At 51.9% G+C, this 22,684-nt stretch overlaps 1 protein-coding gene across 2 annotated transcripts in view; it reads right to left on the bottom strand.

The window, feature by feature from the left end:
* CALY (calcyon neuron specific vesicular protein) overlaps positions 1-22,684 on the bottom strand; it is a 42,820-nt gene that overhangs the window by 2,245 nt on the left and 17,891 nt on the right. Inside the window, exons 2-4 of one of the 2 annotated variants that reach the window (XM_073353108.2) lie at positions 21,726-21,875; positions 10,467-10,586; positions 5,380-5,493 (exon numbers count right to left, since the gene is read on the bottom strand). In XM_073353108.2, the coding sequence (XP_073209209.1) occupies positions 5,380-5,493; positions 10,467-10,586; positions 21,726-21,863 (372 nt within the window). In that variant the 5' untranslated portion in view covers positions 21,864-21,875. Of the gene's footprint in view, positions 1-5,379; positions 5,494-10,466; positions 10,587-21,725; positions 21,879-22,684 lie in introns of both variants that reach the window. The other variant, XM_073353107.2, reaches the window with a different exon arrangement.

Genomic DNA, 22,684 nt, shown 5'->3' with positions numbered 1-22,684 from the left:
CCTTTTGAAGTAACCTGGTTTAAAACTCTCGTGCAGGCAGGGCAGATTGCATTTTAACCCATGTTTGCTGGTGGCTCCCCGCTAGGGTTCACCTTGACCAGCTAACACGTGTTAACTGCAACTTGCCCTGGCTGCCCTATAGTTTGAGAACATATTAGTTCAAGCCTGCTAGGGAGCGTGTCTTTAAAACTTGCCTTTTATCCTAGTGGGGAGAGGCCTCAGATGTCCTTAATGTGCTAGATGGGCCAAATCCTGCCTGCCTGAGTGGGGTAAACCTAGACTATTAGCTTCAACGGTGTCAGCGTGGGAGGCAACATGGTCTGGGAGGTAGATGGGGAAGGGTAGGGGGGCTAAAGGGGGAAGGAAGGACGGGGGGACCTTCTGCCTCATCTCTGCCCCAGCAGTGCTGTCACATGGCGGGGGAGCCTCTCCAGCAAGCTCTCAGTTCCTTTGTTTGTAATGGGCATGTGATTGTTCACTGCAGCCGAGGCACCCAGCACTGGCCAATAATCAGGGCTGTGACATGCACACAGATATCAATAGCAGTGAGTGGAATTGGTGAGGTTTGAACTTATGCGCTCCTGGATCCCAGCTCAGTGCATCTTCCCTGCTTTTGCCCCTTTTCTGAAGCCCTCAGAGAAGATGGACACCCTGTGCTCAGGGACCCATGAGAAGATGGTCTATGCTGTCCATGTTGGCCAAGTGGAGGAGGGTGGGGGAAGGGGGCCACTGCTGGGCACCTTGCAGTCTCCACAGACTGGCTGAGCAGAACTGGGCAGCCCATGGTGTCCCATAGGACTTGCTGGAGTTAGGCAGGGATCCCCACACAAACGCTGCTGGGGACAGACAAGTCCCCCAAAAGACCCCGGGGCTGAAATCCCGGCCCCACTGAGGCCAGGGCAGTTTTTGGGGCCAGGACCCCCTGTATCACCCCGAGCTCTATGGGTCTTGCATGGCACACTATACAGGAGGAATCTGAGACTGGTCCCAATGAGCTGGGTTAGATGCCCCCTCATAGTTCTGACTCTTGGGACTCTCCAGGGGGCTAGATGTTGAGCTGGGGCCTGCCCTTGTCCACCCCTCACCTGGCTGACTTGCCTCCCAACAGGCCAGTCTGTGCTGTGCTGATGGAGCGCCCAACACAGCCTGCCCCTGCCACTGCTCCCTGAGCCTGTTGCTGGGGAAGCATCACAACAAACCAACAGCTCCCACTCTTTTCAACACGCTGGCCAAGCAGGCCTGACATTTCCCCTGCCAGCTGTTTGCCTCAGGCTGATTTTGGGAGGGAAATTTCAGTCAAAACAGTTCAGCTGTTTCAGAGAACTGCTTTGCCCAGGTTAGCAAATTCTTTTTTAAATTTGGCCAAGTTATAAACCTTCAAAAAATCGCATTTCACACATGCTCCATAGAAACTTCATAGATGTTAGCAGGCAAATCTCCAAAGGTTCTGCCCCCACTGAGCATGCTCCATCCCCTCACATCTCCCCACTGCCTCCTGTGGAAAAAATAGTCTGTGATCACATCATTACAAACTGTATCAGAATGCATATGCACAAGGGGGCAGAGTTAAGGTTGTACAGGCAGTCTTCATTCTGGCATTTCCTAACTTTTGAGTGCTTGGCTTTGCAACCTTAATTTTCTTTTAACTTGTGTGTGTCTGTCTGTCTGTGCATCGATGTGTGTAACTTATCATACATGTTAACAACAAACAAAATCTATGTTTAGTGACAGTTCAGGCTGATGCAGGACATATCCCATCCGTCCAAAAACTTAAAAGCTTGGAAATAAGCAGTTAAGTGGGAAGATTCCTGCATTCCTTGCCACCTCCAATGCTCCACAGAGCTCACTTCCATCTTCAGCCAATACTTGCACAGGCCCCAACGGCATCAAATTTGCATCTAACACAAAACCTTACCAGTGATCTCAGCTGTGTTAAGACAGAATATGTTCCCAAATGCATGGAATGTGTGACAGTCAGATGGGCTGATTTGGTCATATAATAGATATGAGGTCACATTTAAAGGGTTTGGGTTAGTGACAAGTCTTAATGCAACATTAACTGCCACTGAATGTAGTTTTTGTTTGCTAATTTCACACTTTTTTCATCCAGCTTTGGAGTAGCTGAGCTGTTCCCAGAATTGAGGAGAAGGGGAGCTGCCCCTGCCTGAGAATCAGAGGGAGAAGCTATGGTGCTGGGACTGCTTCTAGGTCGACCCTTCAGAAGGGTGTGAGTAGCTGAATGACATGCCTCATTCAGTTCTGTGTCTGTTAACATTGTATCCCATTGGAAAGTTACTGAAAGAGCAGTTCTCCCTGTTTAGCGGTCAGCTGGAGGGATCATAGAATATCAGGGTTGGAAGAGACCTCAGGAGGTCATCTAGTCCAACCCCCTGCTCAAAGCAGGACCAATCCCCAACTAAATCATCCCAGCCAGGGCTTTGTCAAGCCGGGCATTAAAAACCTCTAAGGATGGAGATTCCACCACCTCCCTAGGTAACCCATTCCAGTGCTTCACCACCCTTCTAATATCCAACCTAGACCTCCCCCACTGCAACTTGAGATCCTTGCTTCTTGTTCTGTCCTCTGCCACCACTGAGAACAGCCGAGCTCCATCCTCTTTGGGACCCCCCTTCAGGTAATTGAAGGCTACTATCAAATCCCCCCCTCACTCTTCTCTTTTGCAGACTAAATAACCCCAGTTTCCTCAGCCTCTCCTCATAAATCATGTGCCCCAGCTTCCTAATCATTTTCATTGCCCTCCACTGGACTCTCTCCAATTTGTCCACATCCCTTCTGTAGTGGGGGGACCAAAACTGGACGCAGTACTCCGGGTGTGGACTCACCAGTGTCGAATAGAGGGGAATAATCACTTCCCTCTATCTGCTGGCAATGCTCCTACTAATACAGCCCAATATGCCATTGGCCTTCTTGGTAACAAGGGCACACTGCTGTAATCCCCAGGTCCTTTTCTGCAGAACTGCTTCTTAGCTAGTCGGTCCCCAGCCTGTAGCGGTGCATGGGATTCTTCCATTCTAAGTGCAGGACTCTGCACTTGTCCTTGTTGAACCTCATCAGATTTCTTTTGGCCCAGTCCTCCAATTTGTCTAGGTCACTCTGGACCCTATCCCTACCCTCCAGTGTATCTACCTCTCCCCGCAGCTTAGTGTCATCTGCTGTGGCACCCTCTGTGCCATTAATCACTCCCCGAAACACTCCCTGCCTCTCCTGGACTTTCCAGAATTAGGTACCGCCAGGGGAGGCTGCAGCAGCAGGTTGCCCTGCATTACACCTGCCAGGCTGCCTACTGCACAGCCCCTAAACACGAATCTTTGTAGCCTGGGCTGAGAAGCCAGACTCCGCAGGCTCGGATTGTCACAGACTCATAACCTGTGTGGACTGGGCATGGAGGGGGACACGAAGCGAATGCACTGGCTGGTGGGTTACAGTGTGTGATCAGCGAGAGAGGAGGGAAGCCTGGGTATCTGGGTGACACCCCACAGTTCATCCCAGCTTCACAGTGCTCTCTTCACGGCGTGAGCATGTGCCGCCCCACCCACACAGCACGTCAGCACTCGACCTTCACACCCCTCACTTAGGGAAATGTGGCCTGACCAGAGAGGAGAATGGGAAGCTAGAGGCACCCGAACTACAATGCCCACAAGGCACCTTGGCAGCACCTCACAATGGAAATATTTTGGTTTTCAGGCTGCCCGTTTCTGGACCTTTCCTTGGAAACCAGGCACTTCCCATGAAATATTTCATTCCCTCAAAACCCCAATTTTCCATCAAAAAAGATTTCTGACCAGCCCTACCCCAGCTGCCTTGGCCATGCCCCTCCCCAGACAGCAGCACTGAGGGTGGCCATGGGCCCCTGGCAGGACCGGAGTTGTTGGCACCTTGTGCCACTGCTGTCCCCTCCTTGTGAACTTTCCTCCAGGTGGGCTCCTCCCACTGGGTCAGCACCAGCTTCCACTGGCAAAAAGCCCTGCACTGAATTGGGCCCTCGGCATGGTCTCTCCTTACTGCCCCCCACCCGCCCCCAGCCCGACATGGCAGGCTGCATCCCTCTGATATTCTGCCCTCCCCCCTTCCCCCCCACAGGCCAATTACAGGAGTCAATGCTCACCGGGAGGAAGCACAAGGAGAGTTCTGCTCCAACACCACACCCTGGAGCCCCTCCCCCCCCGCCCTTTGTACCTCAGCTGCCCAGCAGTCACAGCCTGCCGGCCTGAAGATGGGGGGATATTCCGCCCCATGAAACCACCCACTTGGCTTCTGCTGCTTGTGGCACAGACACAGGGTTTCTTTTCCCAAAGCAGTAAACATGTTTCCACTGGGAAAGGGCCAGTCTTAGTGGCATCCTGCACCTCTGCACTGCGCTCTGAAATCGCCCAGCAGGGGCACCAGCTGGAGGCCAGTCTGGGTGTGTACAGCAATGGTGTGCAAATGGCTCACAAAGCCAGAGTGCTGCCAAGGGGGAGAAATAACACACTGGACTGATCCTGGGCAAATGCAAGCTAACCAGTGGTTGGGAGAGGGTGTGATACACACGTACTCAGTAAAAAGAAAAGGAGTACTTGTGGCACCCTAGAGACTAACCAATTTATTTGAGCATAAGCTTTCGTGAGCTTGGAAAAAAGCCCTGGAGGGAGAGCTAGAAGTGTGCTGGAAAGCACAGCCCCAGTGAGCTGCCACACAAAGCAGTAAAACAGCCCCTACGTTTTGGGCTGCATACAAAAGGGCATCAAGTCAGAAGAGGGAGCTGATTCAGATTCCCTGGGGATAGACAGGTACAACACAAGAGCACCAAGTTCAGTTCTGGGCATCGCAGTAGCAGAAGAAGGTAGGCAAATCGCTACACCAATCCATATGCTTGTACCACTGGGCAAATTGTATCAGCAGATCTCTCCTTCAGATCGCTCATGGGACACTTCGCCCCAGTCAAGAGGAACAGGCATTTTGCTCTGCAGGTCAGATGCTTGCCGGGGTCCCTCTGGAGGATGCCTGCGGATGTGGGGTGTCCCAAGGAAGAACACAGCCAGCGGCTGTGACCAGCTGGTTACACCGCTCACCCACGCTCAACTCCACCTCCATGTGAACATTGCTTACAAGACACTTACTGGGAGAGACAGGCCAGTGTCGGGGTTTGGCAATTGGCCTTCTCCCAACAGTCCCAAAGGGAGCTCATCCTGCAAAGCCGAGAGCATGGTTAGCGGAGGGCCCTCAGTACCAGGCAAGATTGGGGCCCATACACGAGCCTGGGCTCAGCATAACGCAAACATTTGACACTGAGGAGATAGCAGCATTCTTCCTTGCCCAGCACCACCATCAGTAAGGCGATAACTGAAACAGGCCGGAGGGAGACAGGGGTCATCTTACCTTAAACACAAAGCCCTCTGGGCAGCTTAGCTGGTCATACCACAGCGCCTTGTACATGACCAGCATGAGCAGGCAGGCCAGGAAGGCCACCGTGATGAGAATCAACCCTGTCAGCTGGAAGGAAAGGGAACAAAACAGAACAACTGGCATGAACCCAGATGAAAATTTTTGGCAAAAATCCCCAAACCTGAAGGCACTGACAGACAATGAGAGAGGGTACCCTGCCTTGATGAGACCACCATCATAGCCAGGCCAGGTGTCCACACAGACCTTATAGCAAAAGGGGAGGTGTTACCTCTGTATATGACACTGGTGGGACCATCACTGGATACCACGTCCAGGTCTGGTGTCTGGACTTCTGATCAATTGGACCAACTGGAAAGGGTTTGGAAGAGAGCGACAAAAATGATTCAGGTCTGGAAACCTGCCTTGCGGTGACAGACTAAAGAAACTCAGTCTGTTTCATTTATCTAGGAGAAGGTTAAGAGGTGACTTGATCATGGTCTACAAGTATCTCCTTGGGGCAGAAATTTCTAATAATAGAGGGCTGTTTAATCTTGCAGAAAAGGGAGAACAAGATCCAGTGGATGGAAGCTAAAGCCGGGCAAACTTGAAATAAGGAGCACATTTTAAATGGAGGTTAGTTAGTCCCTGGAACAGCTCACCTAGAGACATGGAGGGTTCTCCATCACTTGGAGTCTGGAAAGAATGTCTCTTTCAAAGGGATTTGCTCTAACTCCACTGCATGTTCTGGGCTGCCTGCAGGAGTCACTGGCGGGAGGGGGGCTCACTAGCCTGTGGTGGGCAGGAGGACAGACTGGATGGTTAGAACTGTCCCTTCTGGTCTCTATGGATTCCAGAGGGAAGCAAATGGCCATTGCAGCTGCGGGGTGGGGAATACATGTCGACCCAAGATAAGTAGATAGAGTGACGTCACTGGCAAGTTACTCATACCCTGCTGGGGGAGAAACGGCCCCCAGGAACTGGCCCTGACAGAACGTGTGTGACATCATTTATAAATCGCTCAAGAAAGCCGCTTCTCCTTCCACAGCATGGGATGGAAATGCCCGCTGCTGCTGGTGCTGCAGAGCACGGGCAGTGTCACAGCACCTGCCTCAGGCACACCGGCTAAGACCAGGCACCCAGTCTGCGTGGATATGAAGAGAGAAAGTCAGCAAGAGAAGGCTCATTTTCACTTCCAGACCTTGCCTGGCTGGCTCTGGGCGGTGCAAGGTCTGATGTTATTTGCAGCAGTGGCTGCAAAGAACTTTCACTGCTTCCTCCAACAGAAAGCTTCCTGTGGGGGCTGGCTTGTTGGTTCTGAAGTTCTATTTTTGGCTGTGACTCATAGTGTGAGAGCTGCTATTTACAGCTGCATTAAAGCACCAGGGCCCAGGTGTGAGTCAGACAGTGAAGACAGGGATCTCTTGCGTCATCTCTGCCCATTCCAGATTGTGCCACTTGTGCAGAGCCAGCCTCTGTGGCTCAGCCTCTGGCCTCTCCATCACCCGCACCGGTGCAAACTCCCTGATCCCACAGGGGTTGTATACTGTAGATGAGGGCACGGTCAGAGCTCTGCAAACACCTGATTTTCCAGTTCGCTGCCCTAACCAAAATGTTCCCCAAAAATGGTTTTGAGTCCAACTAAACATTTAGTTTCATTTTTAGAGCTTTAACCTTTTTCAGTTGTTTTTTTTTCCAAAATAAAATTGAAATCCATTTCAAAATGAGACGTCGTCTCAAAAGGAAACATTTTATTTGGAGGGATTTTTATTTATCAAAACAATTAAGCGAATTCAACACAAATTCACAGAATGTTTTGGTTGATCTAAATCTGCCTTTTTTCAGTAAAATAATTACTGGAAATTTTCACCCAGCTCTGGGACCGACCTCCCCGCAACCCCGCTCCGTGCGGGGATGTGCTGCAGCTCCCAGACTTATGAGGAACTCACAGGTGGAACTCAGAGCCAGTGGAAACTTTGTGAGGGTCACACAGCTTCTGAAGACGACTTGGGCTTCCTCCACTCCCCAACAGACCCAACTGCTCTGGCAGACCCAGTGGATTCTAACACAGCCCCTTCTGTTTCTCCAAAGAGTGGCCAGCCAGCCCACTCCCTTCACTGTGATTCCTAGGTAATGCTAGGTGAGTGCTACGTGGATCCCATGGCCATTTATTTCACCTTGATGCTTAGACGTGTTGCAGAGCTCCGTACGGGAAGCAGGAATTCCCCACTACCAGAGCATGCTGCATTCAGGTACATGACTTGAATGTGACTAGGTCACGGTCCTGGTTTTTATAATGCCAGAGGGAATTTTCCATATCCCACGGGAACCTGGGGGAGAAATGGGCCTCTGGGACCAGGCCAATGAACAGAATACACCAGTACACCAGGAAGATGCTGGTGAGGACACCAGAGTTAAGACCGAGCTGAGTTTTGCGCTCATACAAGGGACACATCCTCTTTGGAAGAGCACACCATATCCTCAGCGCGCAGCCTTTGAGTATCGAATGGATTGCCTGGGAATTTACAAATGTACCCATACATTAGTGTAGAAGTTAAAATTAAACTACAAACGAGTCCTTTAGGAAATGAAACATGCTGCATCCGACAGGTTCTTGTCCCAAATGGCCTTATTAGAACAGCCCAGCCTCTTCAGGCTTCCCATGTAGTTAAAACTCACTGAAATCAAGTGATAGACTCCATTTGAAGAAATTAGGTTATAATTTAACACAGTTATTGAGGCTGTTGTATCTAATTGTTGTGATTTTTTGCAAACCAAAAGATACCCCAAGATGGAGTTAAGGCTAAGAGTACGTCAGTAATTAGGGTAAAAACATTATAGGGATGGTGCAATTATCCCCCAAATAAGTGTTATGAATCCAGGAAATTCAGAGGGAAAGTTTAACTTAACAGAAATCCTACCATAGTAATAGGATATGGAAAAGCATCCAAACAACCTTAACTCGGCTGTGCAGAGATGCCGTGCAATCACCCTACATTTATGCACATTAGCGGGTTTACTCCCAGATAAGATGAAGCTGATCTTCAGAGACACATTAGCTCGTTCTCTTTTTCTTTTCTTTTTTTTCTTTTTCCCCTCAGAAGATATGAGGTGGAATCTGAGTAGGGGGAGGGGGCAAAGGAAATGCATCATGAGCCTGGTTTTCAGACCGGGCTCTCGGTTTGTGGATGCAAAGACACAGCTAGATGCACCTAACAGCTTTAACCAACCCTGGGCACATGTCACCGCAGGAACTAACCCATGGCTGTCAAAGAGGTGGTCAGGTTGAGACTGGACTGAAAACCAGGCTGTGTTTGTACAGGTGTGGATGTGGCTATGGCCTCAGCACACCGGACCAACAGCCCAGGGTCTGGTACCCAACAATAGTCAGGACCAGAGGCTGCAGAGGGAGGGGCAAGAAAGCATAATGGGCATGTCTGGAATAAGCTGTCCGGGGAGAGAGTGGGGGTGTCTTCCTGACCCATCTTGTCTGGTTAATGCCCTGCCTGAGGGTGTGTGTCTCTTGTACCTTACTGGGAACGTTATTGCACTTATACAGTCTGACACAGCTCAGGGGTTTCAAGTGTCCACAAAGCACATGTGGGGGAATGAAGAAAGCTACGGTCAGATTCCCCCTGAGCCAGGGGCTACTCAGTGTGAATAGGGAGGGCAGAATATGGCCCCCAGAGACCTCTACATGCAATGGGGAGAAGGATCGAAATTCAGGAGTGAGAGGTAAGACAGTTGAGTCCTAAAACGGGCCCTAAATAACGTGCAGCTAAGGACAATGATCCTGGAAAAATCAGAGGGACAAGAAACAACCAGTGTGGCTTCTCAAGGGACCAGAGACAAAGCACGCCAGGGAAATTGGGAGACTGCAGAACCTTTGGATTTGGGCCCCCCCAAACAGTCTGCATGTCTGGAGGCAGAAGTCACCGGACAGCTGGTTAACCCAGTAGCAGTGAAACCGGCTCATATGGAGTGTATTATGCCAGTCCACATCAGCCGTGTGGAAGGGATTCTGCTGTCACTGCCCATTCCACCTGGTGTTCCCTGCAGACGCCCCTGCCAAGTGCATGTCAGAGCCAGGGGGTGTGTGAGCCTGGGGGGCAGGAACAGCAGCAGTGACCAGCTAGCCACACCCTTGTGCTGAAATGGTTACAAACCCCTCGTCCCCAGGCTCCATCCTGCCTCTCCTCTAAGCCTGAGGTGAATGAACTACAGGGATCTGTGGTGTCCAGGCTTATGGCACTGCCCCAGGCCCAGGGACCCCAAGGTGGAGGGGCTCAAGAGATGGGCAAACGCTGCAGCTCTGGCACTTGGTTTGGCAGAGCACTGAAAATTCAAACCCAGCTTGTCTGAGTCTGCCCCTCACCCACAGCTCCACTCCTCTGCTGTCCCCTGAACAAGCCCTTTCCCAGCAAGCCCCATTTCCCTCTCCCTCCTCCATTGCCACTTGAGCCTCTGTGGGATGCTGGGGGGTGGCATCTCCTGAAGAAAACCAGATCCTGTTCCTGGGAGCAGCCCCGCACCCCATCTGTGCTGTTGGACTAGGGCCCCTTCCTGCCACACTCACTGCAGTGACCTCCTGGGGGGCTGGTCAGCACCAGGGCCTCCTGGCCATCCCTAGGGAATCCCATGCTAGCCACCTCCTCCTGGCTTGTCTGTAGGACTGTTGTTAACCCATTCTGCTCTCCAGCAGAGGAAGCAGCCCCAGGAACAGACCATTCTACAGCGACAGGCCCTCCCTTGTCCCTCTTCCTCTTCTGCACTTTTGCCCTCACACCACCCATGAGAGAGGCAGGATCTCCACCAGCCTTCTGCCCGTGGAGAGCACAGAGTGGCCCATGCACTGTTCTGTAAGGAATGTAAATCGGCTTGCTCTGGTTTCAGGCTGCTGGCTTCTCCCCTAAGGACAAAGAGTGGGAGGTGACACATTGGCCCCTCTCCTGGCTAAAACAGGGCTGGTCTGAGTTAATCTGGATTATTCAATTTCCCCATTTCAGTGTCAATGTGAGAGACAATCCCTCAAATCACAATCCCTGCTGAGGTGGGGTGGGAGGGGAGACAGGAGAATGCTTTACCTTGACCTTTTCTGATACTTCATCGTACAGGTTTATGTTCAGTTTTTTAATTCCGGGGACATGCAACTTTCTCTTCTTCTTCTGCTGGAGCTGGTACTCCGTTCTGGTCTTGACAATCACCTGTGAGGAGAGGAATCAGTGAGCGGCGAGCTGTATACAGCCGGACAAGGCTGCATGGAACAACTGCTCAGAGAGGCAAAAAGCAGAGCAGACTTTTTGCTGGAAGATGCCTGGTATTTGAGCTCACAAGGCCTGGGGCAACGGGCCTGGGCCACTTGCAAGTAGTGATTCACCAATGCTGCCCTGAGTTTGCTGTGGGATCTCACCATGTTTGGGGCTTCCCTAATGGATCGTCATGGCTGCTCGGGGGCCGAGGGCAGAAAAAGTAGTAAGGCAGCAAAGCTCAGACCAAGAGAGAGCAACCTGTAGCCTCCTCCTGCCCTAATCCCCACAACCCAGAGCTGCTGGCAATTCCAGGAGGGCTCAGCATATTTCAGGAGGGAGTTCTGCTCCCAGTGACACTGCAATAAGTGGCCGCCCAAGAGTCTTGCTCATTTGGTAGTGAGGCCAATAGCCAAAAAGCAAGCTGACCTCCAGCCAGATTCAATGCAGGGCAGATCACCATTTGCTATCGTGGATGCCTAAAGATAGGCAAGTAACTCCATATGTGACCTGGTTGTCAGAGGTGCTGCGTACCCCCTGCTCCTACCAAATGAAGCCAGAAGGAGCCAGTTATTCAGTGTTGCTTACAATCTCTGACTCACATGCCTGGGTGTGGATTTAGGAGCCGAACTTCTGGTCCCTACATTTGCCAAAGCTGGCCTAAGTTCAGATTCCATGGTGCGAGCTGTGGTTGGCTGCAGATATGGTATGGGGTGCAGAGAAAACACACCGTGGCCATCAGGAGCCAGGCTGAGCTGGGGCTAGCAAGAGACAGAAACCATGGTCATTATTGTCACAGATGACTTGGGGAGCCTGACTTGAGGGGCTGGTTTTCAGCAAATTCTGAGCAGTTGCTCTCCGGAAACAGGTCTCTTGCAAGGCATCTCCAGGCCCCAGAAGGGAGGCACTCAGAGTGGGCCATCCTTTCTGTACTTGCCAGCTGAGCGAGAATGACATAGAAATCATCAGTGGAGACGGATGGTTAGCCAGTGGGAACACAATGGGCCCGCCAGCCATGAGTACAATCTCTTGATGTTGATGCATCACTGCACTAGAGGAAACAACTGAATGCCCTACCCCGTTCTCTGCAAGGCCCCCAGTGCAAGGTATGTAGTTCTGTGGGGAGCAGGGGGTGGGGATTCCCCAAGGCGATGATGTGCTGGCAGAGTCACTCACAGCCATGACTGCAGCCCGTGGTGTGGAGGGGTAGCAATTCACATCTAAAACTGGGCACCCAAAAGACCTTTCTGAATGCACACTAGGGCACAAGGCATCTTACAGCGACACAGAGTCCCCAGCAGAACAGCCTGGCGATCCCCAGCCAGTGAGGAAGGATCATGCTTTGAATGGTAAAATGATTGCCTAGATGCTGCCATAGATGAAGAAAGCATTGGAACCCGCCAGCCTCCAGCAGGGAGAGCCACTGCATATGCTCCCTACAACACAGCACCCGGCTCCAGCAGGAGAGGGTCCTTCTGGCAGGCCTAGAAAGAACGTAAACCCAACAGACAGCAACGCGGGATGGCCAGATCTCAAGGGAACACGTCCACAGCCTCTACAAAGGAATCCAAGCCAAAGACACTTGGTTTGACACCCAAACAGCCTCATTAAAAAGAGCCCTCGCTGCACCCGAACATACCATCGAGATCTACCCACCTGCGATGGGCCAGTCACTCCGGACACGGTTACACAGCACTGGGCGCCTCCAGGAAGCACCATCGAAGCTCGTGGGTGGTATCCACACAAGCGCAGAAATGGCGCAGGTACGCCAGCGCCACGGGGAGACGTTCAAAGGCGCACAGGACGGCAAGGCCCCCTGCTCCCACTGACTTTCAATGGCTTTTAAGTCACTTTGGCAAACCCCACCCATTTAAACTAGCCCCCCAGTTGGGAAACTTCCCTGAGAGGTGGTCAGAAGGGCTCGTCACCCAACGTATGAGCAGGAGAGTGCCCATGACCCACAGAGACAGCTGTGGTAACAGCACTTTCTGCAGAGGCTGCTGCAGAATCCCAGGTAACTGACCAGCAGTGACATAACGTGGGAAAGCCGAGCAGATGGATCCCTGCCAGAGAAACCAGCAAGCATCCATGGCTGGGCCTCATGGTGCTCATTAACAACAGCGTACGCTACAAACCCATGCACCAGGTAAAGCTCTGCACTGGCTTTCTAGGCTCCAGAAAGACTCTGTCTATTCTGGCACTGAAACCTGAATCTTAAATCACGACAACATTGACTCTGTGGGAAAACGTACGAGCTGATTAAATCCATGAACCGAGTCAGAATGGTATGGTGCAAACACGAGCCACGTGAACCAGTCAGGGAGCTAACCTCAGCCCTGCTCTTTCCACTATGTACACTGAGTCCGGACCGAACCTCGTGAAACAGATTCCTCTGCCTGGGCTCCTGCTAAACAACTCGAATTTAAAGGGCCAGAACGTCAGGTCTGGCTGAGCAGTGCTTGGCTCAGAACCAGAGGGGAGGGGAGGGAGCAAAGGCGGCTTTAAGCCTTCCCCCTTACCCTAGGGGCAGCCAGGAGCACAGCATAAATTAGAGCAGTCACAGGGCTCTATTTACACTCTGGTAACAGCCTCCTAGTGACCATGCTACTGGCTGGTGATGACCAAAACAAAGGCCCCATGCCTCTCCCACCCTCAACATGACCCCTACACCAAGAGTGACCCAGGGGCCTCTTGATGCCGGCTGGCAGAGGGGATGCATGGAGCTTTACAGGGATCCCCTGGTTGACGTACATCCCTAATAATTCACCAAGGGTGGCATGTCAGGTCTCTTCTGAGCGCCAGTAGCCCACTGGTCCTCCTGGTCATAGTGAAACGCATGTACGGGTAATAGTTAAGAAGTTATGTATTTAGAGTGGGAATTATGTCCTTAAAGCCTTGATATTAAAAGCAGGTCACCAGGAAGTGACAGGGCTTGGATAGATTCTGTTCAGGCAGGGGCTGGAGACACTTATCTCTCTGGCTGGTCAGGTGTGTCCCATGCATTGCATGTATCACAGTGGAGGCCTCTCTGCGTTACCGAGCCTGATGCTAATCAGAAGAGTGCAAAACCTATGAGAGGAATGCTGCAGGAAAATACAAAACCAGCAGGGGGCGATCTGTTAACAAGCAAAGACAATGGATTCTTGGGGTGTAACTGGGAATACTGAGGTACAGCCAGCATCCTTTGCCAAGGAGCCAAACCCTCAGCATCTTCTGTCTTAAGAAAGGGGAGTGGGGATCAGAGCCAGCCTGGCTGGCAAATGCTGCAAAGACTTTATGGGAGGTACAATGAATTAGGCAGGACAACATCTTATTAATTCAATCTGAACTCCAGAGGCGTGTTTTGTTTTGATTTGATGTGCAACCATTTGTTTCCAATACTTTGACTTGCTGCTACTCAACTCTCTACACTTTATTCAATACACTTGTACTTGTTTTCACGATAGTCAGATCTAAGTGCTGTGTGTTAGGCGGAACTGTGATCTGAGATGGAACTGGTAGGCTGGGGGCACTGTTCCTTTGGGATCAGTGTTTCTGTGAATACTGTGAGTGTCCACTGGACCAGGGGCTGGACACTCCAGGGGATGCTTGGAGGGCTCAGCGGCTGGAGCGAGCCCATCGCTAGCTTGCAGAGGCACAGTGGAGCCTGCAGAGGCTGACCGCCCTGGGCACTGCATCACAGCGGGGGATTCATGTTCACAGCGTCATAGATCCCAAGGCCAAAGGATCACTGTGATCATCTTGTCTGACCACCTGTGCAGCACAGGCCAGAGACCTGTCCCTGCCCCTAGAGCAGATCTTGTAGGAAAACATCCAAGCCTGATTTAAAAATTGCCAGCCATGGAGAATCCACCATGGCACTTGGTCAGTTGATTCAATGGTTAATTACCCTCGCTGTTAAAAAAGTGCACCTTATTTCTGGGAAGGCCAAGAGGAAATGAGATTCGGCTGGCACACGCAGGTCCACACCTGCCAGGGAGTCGCTGTACAAAGGGATTAGCCTGCTGGCCTGTCGGTGCAGTTCTCTATCCCTGAAGCTCTGCAGGAGCATTGTAAATGGGATGGAGTGGGGCTGAGAAACTGGCCCAAAAGCCTTCCCTGCACCTGATGTGGTCAGACCCCAGCACAAACTGGGGGTGAGCACTCTGCCCTCCCTTCGCTTGGGGCACCAGGCAGCCGAGAACTGGGGCCACAGGGTGTGCAGAATGCTGGTGGCGGGGTCCTGCTGTTGTGACAGTCAGCACCCTGGGGATTGAAGTGGGGACCTCCAGGGCAAAAAGCAAAAGGCTGCGTAGCTGGGGCTGTAACAGGCACATAGCCTCAGCAGATCAGTGCAGTGGGGACCTGTCACACCCACTCCCCAGCACGTTACACTAGTGTCCTCTCATGACCGCTCACAGGAGAATGTGCCAACCAGGGATAACCTGGAAAATAACAAACCCCAGGATAGTTCAGAGTCAAGCCCTGAAGTGTCCCCACGAAAGTCCTCTCTGCCTGCAGGCACCCAGCAGCAGCTGATCACAACGTGTGCTACACGCATGCTTCACCAGACGGAGGGAGGCCTGGTCTATGTTACACGGTTAGGTCGGCGTACGCTGCCTCGCATCAACCTAGCTGTGGACGTGTCTTCACTTCAGTTTGGCTCCCGCCCATTTCAATGCCTCTTGATGCCGATTTAGTGACGCCACCTCCCTGAGCAGCATGGAGTCATGCTCAATGTCATTCGGTTGACGAGGTGTCAGTGTAGACACTGTGCTGCTTATGTCGACTGTTACTGGCCTCCTGCAGCCGTCCCCGTGCTGACAATGCAATCAACACAAGCACTCCTGGTGAGGCCATGCACCGCTGACACAAGAAGTCGAGTGTGCACACACACAAGCGATTTAATAACCGCGGTGGCTGTATGTGACATAAGTTAGGTCGTCATAATTGTGTAGTGTGGAGATGGCCGGAGGAGCTGCAGACTGTCTGTCATGGCCCTAGAGAAGCCCTACAGACCTCCTGTGCCATAAAGAAACCACTGGATGAATACAGCCCTTGGCTGATGCCCTTCTGCCACGTCACCCAACTCCTTCTCCAATAAAGAGCGAGGTCTGGGCCCAATGGTAACAGCCGATCACCCTGACTGAGAGAAAACTCCCAAAAGCAAATGTGCCAACAAAGTCTGTGCCCTGAACTCCTGGTAAGAACAGCTGTGATCCCTCGATCAACACCGCATGAGGACACCAGCCCCTTGGTACCACCCCAGCTGCAGCAGCAAACACCCCCCAACCCAAAGTCACACACTCAGTCCAGAGCGAGCCCTCATTCATTTCTGTACATCCTCACCCAAAAACTTGGCTCCTCTCCATCTCCAGAACCAGTGACGCTGGAGGCCAACAGATGAGTGACTGGCACCAACAGAGATAAGGCAACAGCAAACTATGACTCCCTGCCCATGACCGGCAGCCTGGCATCGGGCCCCCAACAGAGATGTGCGCAAAGCCAAGGCAAACTCTCACCACATGCCGAGGGAGAAGTGGGACACAGGAGACACTGGGCCATATTCTCTGGTCAGATACAGCCTCTTATGCGGCATGGAAAAGCTAGAGATTCCCAGCAGAGCTCCCCATGCTGGGGACTCTCTGATCACATAGCCACTTTCCACACCCTCTCCCCATACCAATGGGAGGAGAGGGTGCGGTCAGGGTGTTGTGGGCCCAGGCTTATTCTGGTGACATTACAATAAGTCCCCTCGGGTCTAACCTTCTCCAGGGCTGGGCAGCCAAGGGGCTTGAAGCTGTCGCTTGCTCTCTGCACTCCCACTCTCCGCTCTGTCCAAGCGCTCCTCTGCTGCAGCAGAGAACGGGGGCCACGAAGCACAAACCGGGAGGAGTGATGGAGAAGCCAGGGCCAGGGGAGACTGAAATGCAGAGACACTCGCTCCCCACAGTGACTGACCCCAGATTAGCAGAGAGGAGCAAAGACTGTCCATCCAAAACACAACTGAGAAATTGGGCTTAAGGGGAGAGACGCCAGAGACAGCCCAAAGTCCCCAACCCAAAGGCACCAACTCTGGCCATCAGGCAGAGGGCGCTCAGCCAACAGCTGGTCGGCCATTTTTCCAACAATGGTTTTTGGTTGGAAAAAGCCAACTGCATGAGCATTTCGATAAGGCCGACATGGGAGGCTGAGTCCCATCAGGTTTACTCTGGTCAAAGATGGTTTAACATGCATTCCTGACAGACACGCCTGGATGGTCCGATCAGAGGTCTGTGAGGGAACACAGGCCTCGAACACATGCCACGAGTCCTCAGGTAGTGCTGAGACCATGGCCACCCCCCAGCAGCTCACCTGACTGGCTGGAGAAAGGGGCCAGCAAAGCTATAGCTCACAAAAGGCCCCAACTACCCACAAAGCTCCTGACTGGGGGAGATGTTCAGCCCCACCGATTGGCTGGGGAGCTCTACTTAAACCAGAAAAGAGGCACAGGAAGTTGTCTGAGCAAGCAGAGGAATCATTGGCTGGCTGCTACTATGGACATTTTGCCTACTTGCCTTTCTCCTGAGCCCTGCCTTCCCACCTGTTCCTGGTTCCTGTTCTCCTTATCCCAAATCGGTGTCTGTTCCCAGTTCCCATTCCTACGCCCTACCCCCACACCGATTCCAGCTGTGATCTTTGGCTTGGCACCTGACTGTCTCCAGCACTGCTTGACCCCAGGAAATGGGCAGTAGTTTCCCAGCAGTTTCATGCCAGGGTAGCTGGCCCAGCAGAGCCACCCACTGATTCTGGTCCTCAACTGTCATCCCAATACAGTGACTGCAGAGATGTCTTTGAAAAAAAGAACGCAGACACCTTGCCCTCGCACAGGGACTCAGCTTGCCTGATCAAGCTATAACCAGTAGTAAACATTCTGTTCGGGCACCTCTACGCCATGTTGGAGTCCGATCTAGCCACGCTGCATACCTACTTTCAGGAGAACCCAGCCAAGGGCTTTATTTGTAAATCCATGTTGACTGGTGAGGCACTAGTCCTCTGTTTAAAAAAAGATGGAAGCCTCTGACTACGTATGGACTATCAGGCCCTGAATCAGGTCACCATTAGAAACTGATACCTGTTACCACTAATTCCTGAGCTAATAGACTGCATGAGCATCGCCTGGGTATTTACAACGCTAGAGTCTGGGGGGCATGCAGCCTAGTACGCATTAGAGCTGGGGACGAATAGAAAACCAGCTTTTGAACGCATTAAGGTCGCTTTAAATATCTCTTGATGCCCTTTGGTTTGACAAACACACCTGTGATGTTCCAGCATTGTATTAATGGTGTGCTCCAAGACATTGTGGACCAATACAGGGTAGCAAACCTGTATGACACACTTATTTTTTCAGACAAGGACGAACACCATAGAATGCACGTCCATTCTGTCCTGAAGAGGTTATGCCAGCATGGCCTATGGGCTAAGCTAGAAAAATAGGCCTTTCCTCAGCCCCCATAAAATTCCTGGGGTTCATCCTATCCCCTGCTGGTACTGGCCTGGACGTGTGCAAGGTAACAGCAGTCCTCCAGTGGGTGGTGCCACAGAGCGTTTGTGAACGACAGTGTCTCCTGGGGTTCATGCCAAAGTTCTCAGAGAGAATCACCTCTCTCACTGCCCTGTTCCACAAAAACACCAGGTTCCTTTGGTCTCCCAAGGCCCAGCAGGCCTTCAAGCAATTCAAACTCACAATTACCTCTGCTCCGATATTGGTCCACCCCGACACCTCGCACACCTTCTTCACCACAGTGGGTGCTTCCAATGTGACAATCAGAGCAGCGCTATCCCAAAGTGCTGTTCTCAATAACTGCTACATCCGTGCCCGCCTTCTATTCTAGGAAACTCCTACTCACAGAGCAAAATAATGAGCTTTTGGATAAAATTCCTAGCAATTAAGACTGCCTTTGAAGAGTGGCGTCACTATCTAGAAGGGGCCTGGTATCCTGTCCAGGTGTACACTAATCATACAAGCTTGAATATCTGTGCAGTGCCAAGGCCCTCAACCAGTGACAACTTCAGCGGGCCTTTTTTGTTTTTTTTTTGCCCTTTGATTTCAAAACCTCCTATCATCCAGGAAAAATAGCAAGGCCAACACTTTGTCCTCGAAGGGCAAATATTACACTGACCTAAAGGACTTGAACCCGAAAACCTCATGCATCCTCAAGCCTCATACCTTTCTGGGTGCAGCTTCCCACCAAGAAGATTGCATAACCTACAAAAAAGGTGTATATATGTTCACCCCAGCCTCTGAGGACTACAGTCTTGCAGGTGAGTCATGACTCCCTCCTGGCAGACATTTTGGCTGCTTTAAAACTCAGCATCTCTCTCTCAAGTCTTCTGGTGGCCTCACATGTGGGTTACAGTGTAGGCCTGTACAATGTAAATGTCTGCTCCAAAACACTGCACAATAATCCCCTTGGATGCCTACAACCCCTCCACACTCCACCTGACCCCTGGACAGTCACTGCCTTAGATTTTGTAGTAGAACTACCCAATTTTAGTGGGTTCATGACCTTCCTGACAATTGTGAACCACCTCACAAAGATGGCATGCTTCATCCCCTGCACTGGCCTACTCTCCTCTCAGGAAACTGCCTGGCTCTGGGTGGACCAAGTTGCCTGCTTCCATGGTCTCCCACAGCGCATCATCTCTGAGTGTGGTGTGCAATTTATCTCCTGCTTCTGGCAAGAAGTTCTCTGGATTTTGGACATCTGGTCCTGCCTTGCCTCCACCTACCACCCTTGGACAAACGGTCAAGCAGAGAGAACCAGCCACATCCTGCAGCTGTAGATTTAATGCTACGTAAACTTCCACCAGAATGACTGGTCCTTGCTCCTACCTCATCCAGAGTTTGCATACAATAACTCAGAACATGTATCTATGGGTCAAAGCCCCCCCACCCTTTTTTTTTTCAAACTATGTGTTCCACCCTTGGTTATACCCAGAGCTACCTGCAACTTTCCACAACCCAGTAGCCCTGGACTGGATACAACAGATATATCAAACCCAAAGTGACCCAAAAGTTTGCCTGGAGGACACCTAGAAGAGCTAGAAACAACATGCAGACCGATGACAACAGGAGGGGCCCGCCCTTCCACTAGACCAGAAGGTATGGCTCTCAATGAAAAAGCTACACGCAGACAGGCCATCTCATAAGCTGAACTACCAGTTCCTTGGCCCCTACCAAGTTCACCAGCAAATCAATGCAGTCAACTTGAACTCGACTTTCCCGGTTCTCTCTGAATAAAACAGTTTTCCATATTTCACTCCTAAAACCCCACATTCAGGACCAATTCCCTCACCACTCCAAACTGCCCCTCCCACCAGTACGTGTGGGAAGGGCAGTATATTGTCCAGAAGATCCTTGAGGCCAGAATCAGATGGGGTTGACTCGGTTATTTTGTGAATTGGAAAGGCTATGGTCTTGAAGAGCGCTCCTGGGAACTGGTGGACACTGTCCATACTCCTGGACCTGGTCAATGCCTTCCACAAAAACCACCCTGGAAAACCTGGCCCATGACCGCCCAAGGGTGCTCTAGGAGAAGGAATGAGGTGTGAGATGGCAGGCCTCGAACCCGGGCAGTACTCCTCAGACTATGGCCACTACCCAGCCATTCCCCTGAATGACTGGAGAAGGGTGCCAGTAAAGCTCTACCTCACAAAGGGCCCCGCCCACAAAGCTCCTGACTCACAAAGCTCACAAGCCCACCGATTGGCTGGGAAGCTCTATATAAACCAGAAAGAGATACAGGAACTTTTCTGAGCAAGTATTAGAATTTTGACTAGCTGCTACTATGGGAAATAGGACCCTGCCTATTTGCCTGACTGTTGAGCCCCGCCTTCCCACCCGGTCCTGCTTCCTGCCTTCCTGCCTCACTCCAGCCTTGTCCTCCAGCCCTCCACAGAGGCCCCAGCAAACACACAGGGGCTGAATCTCATTCACACCAAGGAGCCTTTCCATCATTTGCTCTGGCAGGGTACATATGCACACTGTAAGGCCCCTTTACAGGGGCACAGCAACATATAGCGACCTTAGTGCAAATGAAACTCAGGCCCAGGGCCTTCAAGACTTGCTGTTCCTCGTATTTCCCAGGCAAAGATGGGCTGCTCACCTCTGCCACAACCGATGGCTTGTCTGGTGGCTCTAGCCCATTGTTGTGTTTGCCAACTGTTCACAAAGAAGTTTGGATTTCCCTGGATTGGTTCGTTTCTACAAAAGTGTTCATCCCTCACTCCTGGGAAACAAAAGTGTTGCACAGAACCAGAGACCTATTTGCACACATTGGCTTGCACACTGGTTAGCCAGCATGTAGATGACATGTTTGCTCAGTGAGCCCCAGGGGGAGGAACCTACCTTGGGAGAGCGAGGGGCCTGCAGTGATGGGGAGATGCAGCTGCTATCAGGGTGCTGCCAGTTCTGAATGTTAGCTTTAGTCTCAAAGCTTAGCTACGAGCTAAGCACAGCATCTGTCCATGTTCTGGAACCAGCAAATAAAGAGGCACAGACATCATGGCCAGAGAGCAATTCTGGGCCAGGTCCCCAGCTGGCACAAAGAGCCCAATTTACACCGTCTGAGAGCTTGGCTCTCCTATGGAAAAAGGTGAGGCGCCCCTGGCTAATCACGCCCCCACATAACCGAATCCATAAGAAACTCAATTTTATTCACTTCATTTTTTTTTCCGTTTCGGAAAAAAATTGCATGAGTTAATTTTCACTCACGAAGGAAACCGTGGCCCCTTTGTCATTGGCCCGGGGTGGATTCTGCTGCGCTGACTATCGTTGAGTTCCCCTGCATGCGTGGGGGCATGGCTGCGCACATCCTGACTGGCACAGTCCAATTCTCCTTGAGCAAACCCAGCCCCAGCAGTGGGATTGCGGGCACAGGGGGCATGCTGGGCTTGGCTGCTGGTTTCACACACAGCACAGGGCCCTGGGAAAATCAGGAAGTGGTTAATACCTCCTGAGGGGCAAATGGGGCCGCAAAGCACCACCGCTGCCCCATCAGACAGTGTGAGGGGGCCAGCAGGGGCAGAGGGGACTTGCACTTGGTGTTGGCCACCGAGGGGCGCCACTGGTATTACCTTGTCAGGGAAGGGCTGCTGTAGCTGATTGACGTCCAGTGGTGTTATCAAAGGGATGTTGTCAAAGCTGTCATCACTGCTGCCGGCGCCCTGCTCCTTGTCCGGCTTCTCGCAGAGATTGCTGCCCAGTTTCACCATGGTCAGATAACGCTGCTGAGACGGAAGGAGGGAGAGGCAACAGGTCAGACAGTTGCTCAGTTTCCAGAGACAGTTGCTGGTTACCCGTTTTGTCAGGCTGTGATCACTGAAGCATCGCTCTGTGTTCCCAGAGAGGGGCTGGGTCCACACGTTCAGATCTGGACCCAGTGCCACCAGGTTCGGAGCTGGGTGGATCGGTGACTTTGTACCATGCCTGTTGCCAGCTGTTTGCATATCCGAACAGCAGTAAGAGGACTCCACCCACTGCCAGCCTCCCCTTCCCAGCCCCTTAGCTAAGTGCCCAACACTGACGCCCAGTGCCTGGGGAGCAACTGTGGCTCATGGAAGGGGTCTAGTCGGAGTGACTCGGGCAGAGCAATCCCTCTGCCTCTTGCTGCTTGCACAGCTCCCCTACAAAGAAACCGTAACACTGATGGAATGACTACACTGCATTCCTTCCAAGACTGAACACTGCCGGCAGGCTAAGAACAGGAAATTGCAGGCTGTATGTAACAGCACCTCCGGTGATTCCTGCCATGACATTATGAATGTGCTACCGGTCAGCTGCCCAAGCCTCCCAAAATCTCTCTCAAAGCCATAAAAACACACACCACACAGGCAGAGCGCAGCTCTCCTGAACTAGCCAGAAACAAACTACAGCTCAGAACCAACCTGACTGGAGCAAGGGCTCATGCATGCATGTGCCAGCGTCTCCAAGGGTTCAAAACCCATCAGTCGGGTCCCAAAGTCAGGGTACTGGGTTAAAACCAGGAGGTTTGTTTAATAGTCAATGCTGGGTTTGTTTTGTTGCCCCTAGGACA

The sequence above is a fragment of the Lepidochelys kempii genome, chromosome 7 (genome assembly GCF_965140285.1).
Source record: "Lepidochelys kempii isolate rLepKem1 chromosome 7, rLepKem1.hap1, whole genome shotgun sequence".
In the NCBI taxonomy this organism is placed as follows: Eukaryota; Metazoa; Chordata; order Testudines; family Cheloniidae; genus Lepidochelys; species Lepidochelys kempii.
This window is presented reverse-complemented; position numbering and strand designations above follow the sequence as displayed.